The 13,124-nt window shown below is 43.4% G+C and overlaps 1 protein-coding gene across 2 annotated transcripts in view; it reads left to right on the forward strand.

Moving 5' to 3' along the window:
- Positions 1–13,124, forward strand: part of STN1 (STN1 subunit of CST complex) — a 67,800-nt gene that overhangs the window by 42,877 nt on the left and 11,799 nt on the right. For both annotated transcript variants that reach the window (XM_073354455.2, XM_073354453.2), the window contains exons 7-9: positions 322–480; positions 3,006–3,117; positions 5,684–5,852. In XM_073354455.2, the coding sequence (XP_073210556.1) occupies positions 322–480; positions 3,006–3,117; positions 5,684–5,852 (440 nt within the window). The remainder of the gene's footprint in view (positions 1–321; positions 481–3,005; positions 3,118–5,683; positions 5,853–13,124) is intronic.

The following is a 13,124-nucleotide window of genomic DNA, read 5'->3' on the forward strand; positions in this document are numbered from 1 at the left end:
TATGGACTCTACTGTAGAGAAGGAACAGAGGGCATCGGGTCGCACGTGCGCTTGATGAGGCTCCAGCAGCTCCACGAGACAATCACTGCACATGCATGACCCAGAGGGTCACTGCTACCGAAAATCTCCAATCAACAGTGGTGGACGCACTGACATCTGAGGTGGAGCACCCACAGGGGGACACATCTTGAACCTCAGCTACTGCACAGGATGAGTAACCTTGTCGTAGCTGATCTTCTCTGATAACTCTGCCTTGAAATTGTGACAAGGAAAGCATCGTTCTATGACTTATCTCTGATTTCCCAACATCTTTTGAATCAGGACTAGACACATCTTGCAGCAGTGATCTTGCTGAACAGATGAAGAAGCTCCAGGAAGAGGTGCTCCAGAAAACCAAACTGGAAATTGGGGATGTTGTCCGGGTCCGAGGTCATATCCGAATCTACAGAGAGCAGCGAGAAATTCAGGCTTCCACCTATTGTGAGCAGTATATGTTTGTTTCTCTTAAAAAAAACAAAACACAACACTTAAGTGAACTTGTGACAAGATCACAATGTTGATATTAAGTTATTAGCTTCTCTTCAGCTTTATCTGAGAACATTTCATACATCCTATGTTTTATATGATTTCTGATCTAATACTTCTGCATTGTAATTTTTGGGGTCAAACTGAATGTGTTTTTAATAAGCAACATAATATTAGTTCCACGGTACAGTTCATTGAGCAACACGTCTCTTCTTTGTAGGTGTTCTAAAACAGTGATTCTCAACCAGGGGTACACAGAGGTCTTACAAGGGGTACATCAACTCATCTAGATATTGGCCTAGTTTTACAACAGTCTACATAAAAAGCACTAGCAAAGTCAGTACACACTAAAATTTAATAGAGACAATGACTTGTTTATACTTCTCTGTATACTATACACTGAAAAGTAAGTACACTGTTTGTATTCTAATTGATTTATTATATAATTATATCAAAAATGAGAAAGCAAGCAATTTTTCAGTAATAGCGTGCTATGCACTTTTGTATTTTTATGTCTAATTGTAAGCAAATAATTTTTAAGTGAGGTGAAATTTTGTGGTACACAAGACAAATCAGATTCCTGAAAGATGTACAGTAGTCTGGAAAGGTTGAGAGCCATTGTTCTTAAAAAAAAAAAAAAAAAACACATACAATTTATTCTTGAAGATAACCATAATGCATATAAGGATGCTATCCAGATACTGTGACTTTTGTTATGGTGGTTTCAGTATTCAACTTCGGTTTTCTTTGACTTGAGAAAAGGACTTTCCTAAAGTGTTGCCATGTGAATTGTGGATCATTTACACTGCATTTCACCCAGAGCAACATCACTTTGGAAAAATTGGTGACAGTTGTCACAACCTGGTCCAGTCACATTCTCTAGACAGACACTAATTTGTTATAATGGGATCCAACTGCTCAATCCCATATGCTGAGAAGCCACCTGTGTGTGGATAGTGACTGGTCACAGTTCCTAGTTCTGGACCCTGGAACAAGTGCCACAGCCCTCCCAAGGCCCCCAGTTGTTTAGACATGTTCCCCTTCCCCCCACCCTAGAGTTCATGTGGCTGTGTGAGCTCTGGTTTATTGCATCCTTCAGGGACCACATGACAGTAAAGCATGGAAACACAGGCTTAGCAAAGGAATTTCTTAGACTGACACTCTCTCACACTCACTCTCCTTACTCTTGGAAAGCACAGGAGAGTTCTAGATAAATGGAAAACAAGCTACTGAATGGAATCCTTTTCTGTCTGATCCCAGCCCCTTTTGAGAGTCTCTGTATTTGATTCATGTCCATTAGGGAGGTAAGGTCCCTTCTTCTGGGCAAGGGCGGCAGAGCCTGCCCAAAAGTGGCGGTGGGGAAGCCTGGGGCCAGGGCCCCCCGCCCTTCCTCTTTTTTGCCCGAGGCCCCACCCCCAGCCAAGCTGGAAGCTGGAGCGGGCCGGGAGGGCAGGAGGGTCCACGGCTACGTACAGCTGCCTGTGTGCTGTGCACGGCTCTTATCTGGACCTGGCTCCCATTGGCAGGGGCTGCAGCCCGGCCATGGTAAAAGCCACATCACAGCTGTGGGGTGGTGTGGACCCTCCTGCCCTGGGCAGGGGAGGCCCCTGTGGGATGGGGACATAAGCCGGGGGCTGCTCTCGACCCCCACCCCCACCCCACCTGAGGCAGGTGGAAGGTCCATGGCCCCCACAGCTGCCCAGGCTCCCCTGCCGGGCTATAGCTGCTGGCTTGGCTGGGAGGGACAGAGGTGGAACTCCACCGAAGTGAATAGGCCAGGTCCCCCCCTTTCAAAAAGTGGGAGGGCCATGGCTCCCTGGCCCCACCTATTCCCATGCCTCTGTTTCTGGGTCTTCTGTTTGACTCGGAGAAGCATATCTTTTAAAACAGTCTCTGCCCTTCTGTCAGGTGGGCAAATGGGGAAACTGCAGCTCTTCCAGCCATGTGCTCAGGTTAGGGAGGAATCCAGCTCCCCTTTCTCCCCAAACAGGTTTCTGTGCAGAGACTACCTGCAAGGCCTTACAGCTAGTAACTCATTGTTCCACCTCTGGAGGGTCATTCAGTGCTGATGACCTCTTGATTGCTTTGTCGCACCTTCCCACACATAGCTCCTCCCTACATGTCAGCTTCCTGCTATCTAATGTGTGATCCAATTCAGAGTGACTGTAATAAATGCAAACAGTGTTCATAAAACCAATTCAAAATTGGACACGCCCATTCCCCAAACTATCATTTGCTTTTTTGCAAGGTAAAAAGCACTTCGTTTGTGATAAAAAGCACTTTTGGTTAAGTAATAACATAAAACATTTTTTTCTTTATAGTAGAATAGCAGAGAACAAAATGTGCCAGCTATATTTGGCATGAGAAACTCTCTTGTGCTGCTCCAGTTTATATGTAGCAGCTCAGCTGTACTCATCTAGTGAATTAATATCAAAACCCTGGTCATGGTTTGTTTGTTTGTTTTCTCCATATCCTTGCAGATAAAGTGGATGATCCTATGTGTGAGGTTCAGATTTCAAGGATGTTGGAGCTCCCATGCCTCTATAGAGAAGTTTATGATAAGCCTTTCAAAATGCCAGAGGAGGCACCGAGGTAAACAGGACACTTAGGTTGGTGTCCAGTCTAGGTGTGAAATACCCACAGCCCTTAGCAGAAGTTAATGTGAATCTCCATCGTGGAGATGAATGTCATGGTAACCAGATTAAAAGCAAAGCATGTTGTGCAGTGTGCTGTTGCACTGGAAAAGGCTGGAAATACTTTGGAAGCAGCATGCTCAGCATTTAGGGCAGGGGGAAATAGTTGGATAGCCTCCTCTGATTAACAAAATTTTGACTGGCTGTAAGGAGCTGCCCTGTTGACTTTCATGGCCAAGGTCTTTTGTGGTGGGAGACCAAAACAGGAAATTAGAAGACATCTCCCATCCACCCCACCTCCATGCATCTGCATCCTCGCCCCACCTCTACCCATACATACCTAAAAGTATGAACTAATTTCTTTGGAGGGTACAGCCCTTTGACACAATATTCTTTGCTACAGCCACTGGTGTGTACAGCAAATGTGAGAGTCTGTAAAAACAGTTAGTGAGGAATATGGACTATTCCTGAATGTGATGAAAACAAAATGCATATGCGTTGACACAGTTAACGAAAACAGGATGCAAGTGGGCATGATGATTAACGGAGAAGTTGTAGAGGCAGCAGATTAATTTAATTATCTGGGATCATATATATCCAGCCAGAGAGGCTGTTCCAAGAAAGAAAACTAAGGATTGGCTCGCTAAACTATGGCCTCCCTTAAGTGTGGAAAAAATATGGCATCTCAAAATGTATAAAGGTCTGACTGGTGAATAGCCTAACTTTCTCCATAGAGATTTATGGATGTAAATCATGGGAAGCTTTTCTGCTCACAGGAAAAAAATGTAAGCTTTTGAAATGTGGTGCTGGCAAAGGCTCTTGCATATCTCCTGGATGGGGGGGGAAAGACAAATATTTGTGCTCAAAATATTATTGGAGAGAAGCAGACCCTAATGTTGGAAATCAACAGATGCAAACTTATGTTCTTTGGTCATATTAGGCATAGAGATAGAAATAACCTTGAAAAAGTTATTATGGAAGGCATGGTGGGGGGATGACCAGCAAGGAGATGGATGGATGGTGGGTGGCAGATCACTGGAAAGTCAGCTGCTGAGTGCTTGCAGTTAGTGATCGATTGTGAAGATTTCCGAGAATTCTGCTATAATGTCACCGATATTCGGACATAAATCCATTTATATATGTTCTTAGAGCTCTTTAGAAATTTTGAAAGAGGGGAAGCATGTGTATGTGTCAGTCACACCCAGGACTTGTCTATGCTACAGATGTTTGCTGGCATAGCTATGCTGGCGAGTCCCCTGGTTGGAGAGGCAGCGTAAGCCAACAGGATTTTTTCGGTTAGCATAGTTGAACAACACTAGATATGCCAAGACAAGCTCTATTCTATTTGCAGAGGTGCATGTACACCTGGGGGTGAGGGGTTGCTCCCAGTGCAATGCTGTGTCAAAAAAGCTAATCACTATTCCTCTGCCTATACATTCAAGGATAGGAATAGGAGGTATTTTACTTGTGGTGGTTAACCATTAGAACAAACTACCAAGGAGCTTGATGGATTCTTCATCTCTCTTGAAGTCTTCAAGTCAAGACTAAGTGCCCTTCTAGAAGATAATCTTCAGCTAGATGCAAGTTATTGGAATGCATACAGGGCTAGCTAGATGAAACTTAATGGCCTGTTGTTATATACAGGAGGTCAGACTAGATGATTTGATGGTCCTTCTGGTCTTGAACTCTATGAATATTTTGTGATCAGCCTAGCTCTCTCAACTGGTGTAAAGCTCCTTTTTCTAGCCCTGATGGGTTGAAAGAGAGCAGATATTTAGACCTGTCACTGGTCCAGGAATGAATGTCATCCTGTGCCTCAGATCTGCGTAACTTTGGGGGTAGACATTCCTCATTTTGGTTTTGTGGATTGGGTGTGGAGGGAGAATAAAGGAGAAAAGTGTTTTTCTAGCAGAGTTAGGTGGGAAAATGACAACTTGTAGTTCTTCCCCCAAGTTTAAGATGTTAGTAGTACCTGTGAGGAAAATATAGGTTAGCAAGCAGAAAGAAGGTGCAAAATGAATACAATTGGTCACATAAGTTTTCCTACTTTGTGTGAGCATGTCTATAAATGGTCAAGATTTTCAACAATGGATGCCTAAACAAGTAGCTGGATCTCAAAAGGGCTGAGCACCCAGCGCTTCCATTGACTAGAATCAGAAGCTTTATTCCATTAGAAAGCTATGAATCCCCCTTTCCAATGGTCTGATGTCTTTGTTTCTTGACACCGTAGATCATGAGAGATCAGACCTTAAAATCACAACATTACTATATCGCCTGTCTTCTATGGGAGCTGCCAAATACTCGGCACACATGAAAATCAAGCTGTTTATTTCAGAGCCTAAATAAGGATGTAGGGGTGAGATTTTTCAAGAGCACCTAAATGAATGAAGTACACAAGTCCTATTGACTTCGGCTTAGGCACATTTGAAAATCCCACCCTCTGAGCTGAACTTCAGGTGCCTGTTTTTGAAAAATTTGGCCATGTACTTTTTTTGTCTTGTGACCAAAGCTTTGTATCCCTATAGTGCCCCAGGTGGTCTGAACCTTAGGAGCTCAATTGACTTGCTGAGCGAGAAAGTTAAAGACTTCTTATTGGAGAACAGAATTCAGACCTTTTACCAACAGGAGCTGGAAACAGTTGACAATTTGGTGTCACTGGCCAGTCAGCCTGTGTCCAGGACTGACTCTCAGCTGGTAAGTGCAGTAACTTCTGGCTTTTGAATGTTGAGTAGGGAAAATGCTTGCTAGCAGATTTGTGCAAGTGGAAATGTCTTGGGTTTTCAACCATCTCTACACATTTAGGTGCCAATTCCTGATCTTTAGCTGTAGGCATGAATTATTGACAGTACCTGGGAAGCCCTGTAACTTCAGACATTTAAAATGGGGCTGGAGAACCGAGGAGGAAAACTCTGTTGTAGGGAACAATATTATGCTAGCTGCAGGGGTGTACTACATAGTCTAATAATGGCTCTGTTCAAACTCTAACTTTCATAAATCTGTGAAAACTAGATACACAGTGGAAATAACCGTGTATGAGATCTCTTGAAGGCACTGCAGCAGTTTGTGGGACAGGCCTGGGTAGTGCTGAACTTGTTCAAGGAGAGAGGATTGAAGCACAGTATATTAAAATAGGTTTAAACTTACAAAGGAGTGGGTGGACATCTGCTTCCTATTACAAGTTCTCCTTGTTGGACATCTCCAGTTGTGCAAGGCCAGGGTTGTGGGATGGAGTGGAGATCAGAAGCCTAGATCTAATTGGAGTCAGCTGTACATAAAGAAACTGAGAAAAGGGACGCTTTCCAATAATATGCTAGTGTGGTCTCTGGTTTTCATTCTGATGCTGGCTAAATGGTAAAATGCATGTGTATCATGCTGAAAATGTTATGATATTGAGATAAAAATCACAAGCCAGATTCTCAACTGGTGAAAATTGGTGTCTCTCCATTGAACTTAATGGACTATACTAATTTACATGAATTGAGGCTCTGGCCCATGTACATATTAGTAACAGAGCTAAGGATTTAATTATATAACAGCTGAGAGTATTAAACCTGATTATTAGTAAAGTTGATTCACTTTTGCATTTCACTGTCCCTAGATGGGGAAAACTGCATTGATAGGTTTCACTTTCTGGTTCTGGTGTGCTAGAATAATACTCTGGCTTTAGATTTGCAACACTGTAGAGGGACATTTAAATCTGAAAAAACTTCTTCATTGAATTCAAATAATAATGAAAACTACCTCCCACAGTTTTGTAAACTGCTTCCTGGTGGTTGCTTCCTGGAGACCATTTATTTTCTTTTGTCCTCTTTTATTAAAGGAGCTTTTGTTGTTGTAGTATTTTTAACAAAGCAAAGAGGAATGAATATTAACAGGAGGCCTGACAGTCTGTGGTCGAGAAACCAGTATAAAAACATCAAAGACAGGATTGGGCATAAACTTTTTCCAAACCAGCTAAAAATAATTCAGACTGAAAGTCCATAACCATCTGGATTATAGAAAGGAATGATCATTTTATTAAGGATGAAAAGTTCCAACACTGAAGTCATAGCATTCATAGAAGGAACAGGATAAATGGTTTACAAAAGCCATTCAGAGTACAGAAAGGGATGTGTGTGTGTGTGTGTGTGTGTGTATATATATATATATATATATATATGTGTGTGTGTGTGTATATCAGTGCTCATTACGGTGGAGTCATGATGGGGGAGGAGAGAAGGAGTTGCAATGGGTACTACCATAATATAAATCCCTGTTGCTGCAGCTGTTGGTGCAAGTGGCTTTTATAAATCCCAGGGAGTCAGATACCCAGTCATTCCTCCTGAAAAACAGCGTTTCTCCCATATGCCTTTCACCATTAATCCACCTTACAAAGTGTGTGTTTGTAAAAAGGAAAACCTGCAATTGTTCTGTGATGTACACATCTTCAAATCTGCTCCTGCTAATGCCCATTTGTAAGAGCATTAGATTGCCCATCTACTCAGTCATTGGACAGCGTCCATTTCTTGTAACCTGTGAAGGGCTGAGTAGTCCTCAACAAAATAAGTCCAATGGGCCTGACTCTCCATTGTCCTGGCAACCATTTGCACTAGTGCCAAGTGGCTATAAAGCCACTATAGAACTGATATATATATCACTTCTTATTTTGGTAATGTCTTACATCAACTTGGCACCAGTGCAAATGGTTACAGAAGGGACAGGGCAAGAGAGAATTGGGTCTAATATTTGAATATGGAGTTAAAGTGTTATACAAAGATGCCCAAAATGTAAATCTACCAAGCACACCCTGATAAATGATACTTGTTTACTATTTGCACTTAATGTAGACACTATAGGACTTGGTTAGATTTTGATATATATTCGGTTTCTTTTGGTGATTCTCATTCTCTAGCACAAGGTTGCACTGTTTAGAATGTTAAAGACTGAAAGGGGTTAGGGTTAAAAATGTGTTTATTTAATAAATTGATATTCATATTGGCTCTTGCTAACAACATTGTTTTAAAAAAACTTGGGGACCTTCCCCCCATAAGCGGTGCCCCTTCTGTTTGAGTGATATCACTTCCCCCATCAGTTGTTGAGGAAAAAAGTGAGTTTCAAAAATAGACAAGATAAATACTGCAGTGAGGATTACAAGCAGGAAGTAGAGACAAATGTCACCCAGTATTTAGCATGACCACAAAGACCCCAAGTCCAGCTAAGAGTGCTACTGTGTTTGGCAGATGAACGAGAATTTGGTTCTTCTTTGAATGAAAACTATATATAAAGTTTATCCATCCAGTTCCTGAACTGGAATAAATAGCTCCTTGGTGTGGCTCGCAACCAAGTGGCCGCAGTTGTATCCTACCCTGTGGTTTAGTTTCCTGAGTTAAGCAGTTTTCTTTGTACCTCCTCCATTATGAAGCTGTACAGTGTGCTCTTTTAATAACACCATCCCACTTGGTAATATGTCACTAGTTTGGACAGCTCTTTTGGAATTGTACTTTCCAGACCTGTCTGTTTATACTTTCCTTGGTCTGATTATAACCTCAAGGTCAACAGGGACAAATACTTAGAACAAGGAATTTAAAATGCTGTTTATATTTACTCCAGGCCTGGGTTTCTTGCGTGTCCTGCTTCATGCATATGCTTGATACTAATGTGCTTGTCTATCAGCTTCCTGGCATAGATTTATGTCCCCCTGTGGAGACAGTAGTGCAGATATGATAACAAGATGACATTAGGCTTGACAGGCAAGTCTCTCTTACTGAACTTGTCACCCACTCTAAGCCCAGGCTCAAGCTCCATGTGAAAAGCAAAGAGAAGTTGACACAAACAATACCACGTGCCATTATACCAGGATACTTTAATACCCCCAGGTGTGCTGTGTCTTCAACACTCTTCCCAAGCAGAGAGGATAATTCGTGCACCACTGCACACCTTGACCTATTATTCCTTGGATAACTTTTTTGAAAGGCATAAGGTGAGAATAATTGGCTACACAAACTCCAACCTGTGGTGCAATATGAGGCCACTCGGCTGGGAGGATGCTATTTAAAGCACAAAATTGAGAGACTTGGATTCTATTGCTGGCTCTGTCACAAGCTCTATGTGTGATCCAGGGAAGTCGTTATTTAAACTCTGCCTCTGTTTCCCATGTGTAGAATAGGGATAGTGGCCTAAACTTACAAAAGTGACTGGCGATTTTGAATGCCTCCATTTTTAGGCACTCAACTGACATACTGTAAAGGGGCCTGATCTTCAGATCCCTGTGTTCTTAGCACTTTTCTGAAATCTGACCTCTTTTTAATATGTCTCAAGTTGAGCACCCTAAAACCGAGGAACCCAAAATCTAGTCACTTTGACAATGTAGCCCAGTAATCTCGCCTAACTCATGTGGAAACTGTGAGGATTAAGAATCTGATCCAAAGCCCACAGAAGTCAATAGGATTCTTTTTCAAGTACTTTAGATCAGGCTGTAAATCACTAATGTTTATAAAATGCCTTGAGATCCTCTGATGTGCTGCTCTATAGAGGGATAAAGTATTATTAGATGAGCCGTTTTGCAGGACTTCACAATGTTAACAGCCACCTTTTATTTCTCCAGTTGTCAAGCCTTCATCCTGCTTCAGGAGGAGGGGCAGGAATGTGATATCATGCAGGGTTACCTGCCCACAGATTCCTTGTCTGATTTGTTATTTGTTATACCCTCGTACACGCACACAACTGTACAGTTGTACAGTTGGTGTGCTTGTACCAAAGAAGACTCAATCCCTGCCTATAAGAGCTTAGTCCAGTGGCACAAATGGGATGCTATACAGCCCAATACCAAAAGGTGTATGGTCACTGTAGCTGTAATGTTTTGTGGAATAGGCATGAGGTGTCTTTGGAAGACAAGAGCTGAAGGGTTTGAATGTGCATTGAGAGGCTTATTCCAAGCAGCCTGAATGGCATGAAACAAAGCACAGTCTGGAATAGGAGTAAGGCCATTATCTTTGAAAACTCATGGCGATCGGGGGAGATCCCGGACGACTGGAAAAAGGCTAATGTAGTGCCCATCTTTATAAAAGGGAAGAAGGTGGATCTGGGCAACTACAGGCCAGTCATCCTCACCTCAGTCCCTGGAAAAGTCGTGGTGCAGGTCCTCAAGGAATCAATTCTGAAGCACTTAGAGGAGAGGAAAGTGATCAGGAACAGTCAGCATGGATTCACCAAGGGCAAGTTTTGCCTGACTAATCTAATTGCCTTCTATGACGAGATAACTGGCTCTGTGGATGAGGGGAAAGCAGTGGACATGTTATTCCTTGACTTTAGCAAAGCTTTTGATACGGTCTCCCATAGTATTCTTGCCAGCAAGTTAAAGTAGTATGGGCTGGATGAATGGACTATAAGGTGGATAGAAAGCTGGCTAAATCGTCAGGCTCAACGGGTAGTGATCAATGGCTCCATGTCTAGTTGGCAGCCAGTATCAAGCGGAGTGCCCCAAGGGTCGGTCTTGGAGCCGGTTTTGTTCAATATCTTCATTAATGATCTGGAGGATGGTGTGGATTGCACCCTCAGCAAGTTTGCAGATGACACTAAACTGAGAGGAGTGGTTGATACGCTGGAAGGTAGGGATAGGATAGAGGGCCCTAGACAAATTAGAGGATTGGGCCAAAAGAAATCTGATGAGGTTCAACAAGGACAAGTGCAGAGTCCTGCACTTAGGACGGAAGAATCCCATGCACCGCTACAGACTAGGGACCGAATGGCTCGGCAGCAGTTCTGCAGAAAAGGACCTAGGGGTTACAGTGGACGAGAAGCTGGATATGAGTCAACAGTGTTCCCTTGTTGCCAAGAAGGCCAATGGCATTTTGGGCTGTATAAGTAGGGGCATTGCCAGCAGATCAAGGGACGTGATCACTCCCCTCTATTCGACATTGGTGAGGCCTCATCTGGGTACTGTGTCCAGTTTTGGGCCCCACGCTACAAGAAGGATGTGGAAAAACTGGAAAGCATCCAGGTGAGGGCAACAAAAATTATTAGGGGACTGGAATGCATGACTTATGGGGAGAGGCTGAGGGAACTGGGATTTTTAGTCTGCAGAAGAGAAGAATGAGGGGGGATTTGATAGCTGCTTTCAACTACCTGAAAGGGGATTCCAAAGAAGATGGATCTGGACTGTTCTCAGTGGTAGCAGATGACAGAAGAAGGAGTAATGGTCTCAAGTTGCAGTGGAGCAGGTTTAGGTTGGATATTAGGAAAAACTTTTTCACTAGAAGGGTGGTGAAGCAGTGGAATGCGTTACCTAGGAAGGTGGTGGAATCTCCTTCCTTTTGAGGTTTTTAAAGTCAGGCTTGATAAAGCCCTGGCTGGGATGACTGAGTTGAGGATTGGTCTTGCTCTGAGCAGGGGGTTGGACTAGATGACCTCCTGAAGTCCCTTCCAACCCTGATATTCTGTGATTCTATGATTCTATGAAAGCCTATAGGAGAGACACCTCGATGGTGGGTTGGAGGAGGTGAGGCCACAGATACAGGCAAGAGAGGTCTTAGGGGTTACTTTGAAAGTGAAGTTCCTTTTTGTGGAAGACCATAGAAGGGACTGGGGGAAGGAAAATAAAAGGGGCTTTTGGCAGAGGTGTCTGAGATTGACTGGAAGGTCAGCAACAGAGGAGCCGTTTGCAGTAACGAAGAAAATTACCAAACCATGAACTAAGTCTAAAGGTGAAGAGGAAGGGACATATTCTGGGACACTTTATAGAGAAAAATGGCTGATTCCTTCCTGTTTCTGAGTTCCCCTGTAATTTTCTGTGCCAATGCCCTTCTACCATCCATTGGGCCTACCAAGTCCCCTGGAAGGGCGGCTGTCCCAGGGAATACCTGTTGTTGTAGGCCTGTTCAAAGTGTGTCAAAGAGGCTTTGATAAGCAGGAACTGTTGCTTTTTTTTCTTGCATTCGAAAGCCTGTTTCTGTTTGTTCAATTCTGTCAATCTCTCGTCAAACATCCTTAATAATTCTCTTTCAGTATCCATCCAAGCTAAGCCATGTGTCAGCTTACACAGAGCATGTTCCTAATTATCTCCCTCTGACGGGATCTCAGCATTAGACCAAACTGAATAATTATCACACTCCTTTGGAGATTTTTGTCTCTCTCACTCTGATTCCCTGATTCATTGCTTTCACATTAAAAATTGATTAGCACCTTGCAAGAGGCAGTTGCTTTGCTAGTAGTTTCTCCTGCTGTTGAAGGTTTATTCCAGCATCTAGAAGGGGAACATTTCTTCCCTTTTGTGGAGAAGTGTGCATGCGTGCGTGTGTGTGCATGTGTGGAGTGGGGAGCCTGTGCTTTCCTGTGAGAGCCCGAATAATTGCCCAATCTCCCTTATATCATTCTCAAACCCATCCATCCAGACCTTCGGTAAAAAAGCCAGTAAGGGCTTGTCTTTGCTACCAGGGAGATCGATGCTGCTGCAATCGATGCAGTGGATATCAATTTAGTGGGTCCAGTGAAGACCCTCTAAATCGATGGCAGAGCGTTCTCTTGTCGACCCTGGTACTCTAGCTCTCCGAGAAGAGTAAGGGAAGTCGACTGAAGAGTGTCTTCTGTCGACGCAGTGCAGTGAAGACACTGGGGTAAGTCGACCTAAGCTATGTCGACTCCAGCTACGTTATTCACATAGCTGGAGTAGTGTAACTTAGGTCAACTTACCCTGGTAGTGAAGACAAGCCCTTGATGTGCTTCCTCAGTTGGCCAGAAGGGTCGCTGTAAATCAAAGCAAGTTTCTTTCTATGCCTAAAAAAGGAGCCACATTGTGAACACCATGCTTCCAGCCGGTAAGGGCATGAGAGACGGGTCACTGAAATAGTCTGCTTGCATAAAATGATGATGTCTGAAAGAGAGAAGGGACGAGAATGATGGGTTTGGCAGGATGGAAAGTGAGGTGCTCCTAGAGAAGAGTAGGTACTGGTCTTGCCTTTTCCTGCCTATGTGGCACACTCTTGTCTCCTA

The sequence above is a fragment of the Lepidochelys kempii genome, chromosome 7, assembly GCF_965140285.1.
Source record: "Lepidochelys kempii isolate rLepKem1 chromosome 7, rLepKem1.hap1, whole genome shotgun sequence".
NCBI lineage: Eukaryota > Metazoa > Chordata > Testudines > Cheloniidae > Lepidochelys > Lepidochelys kempii.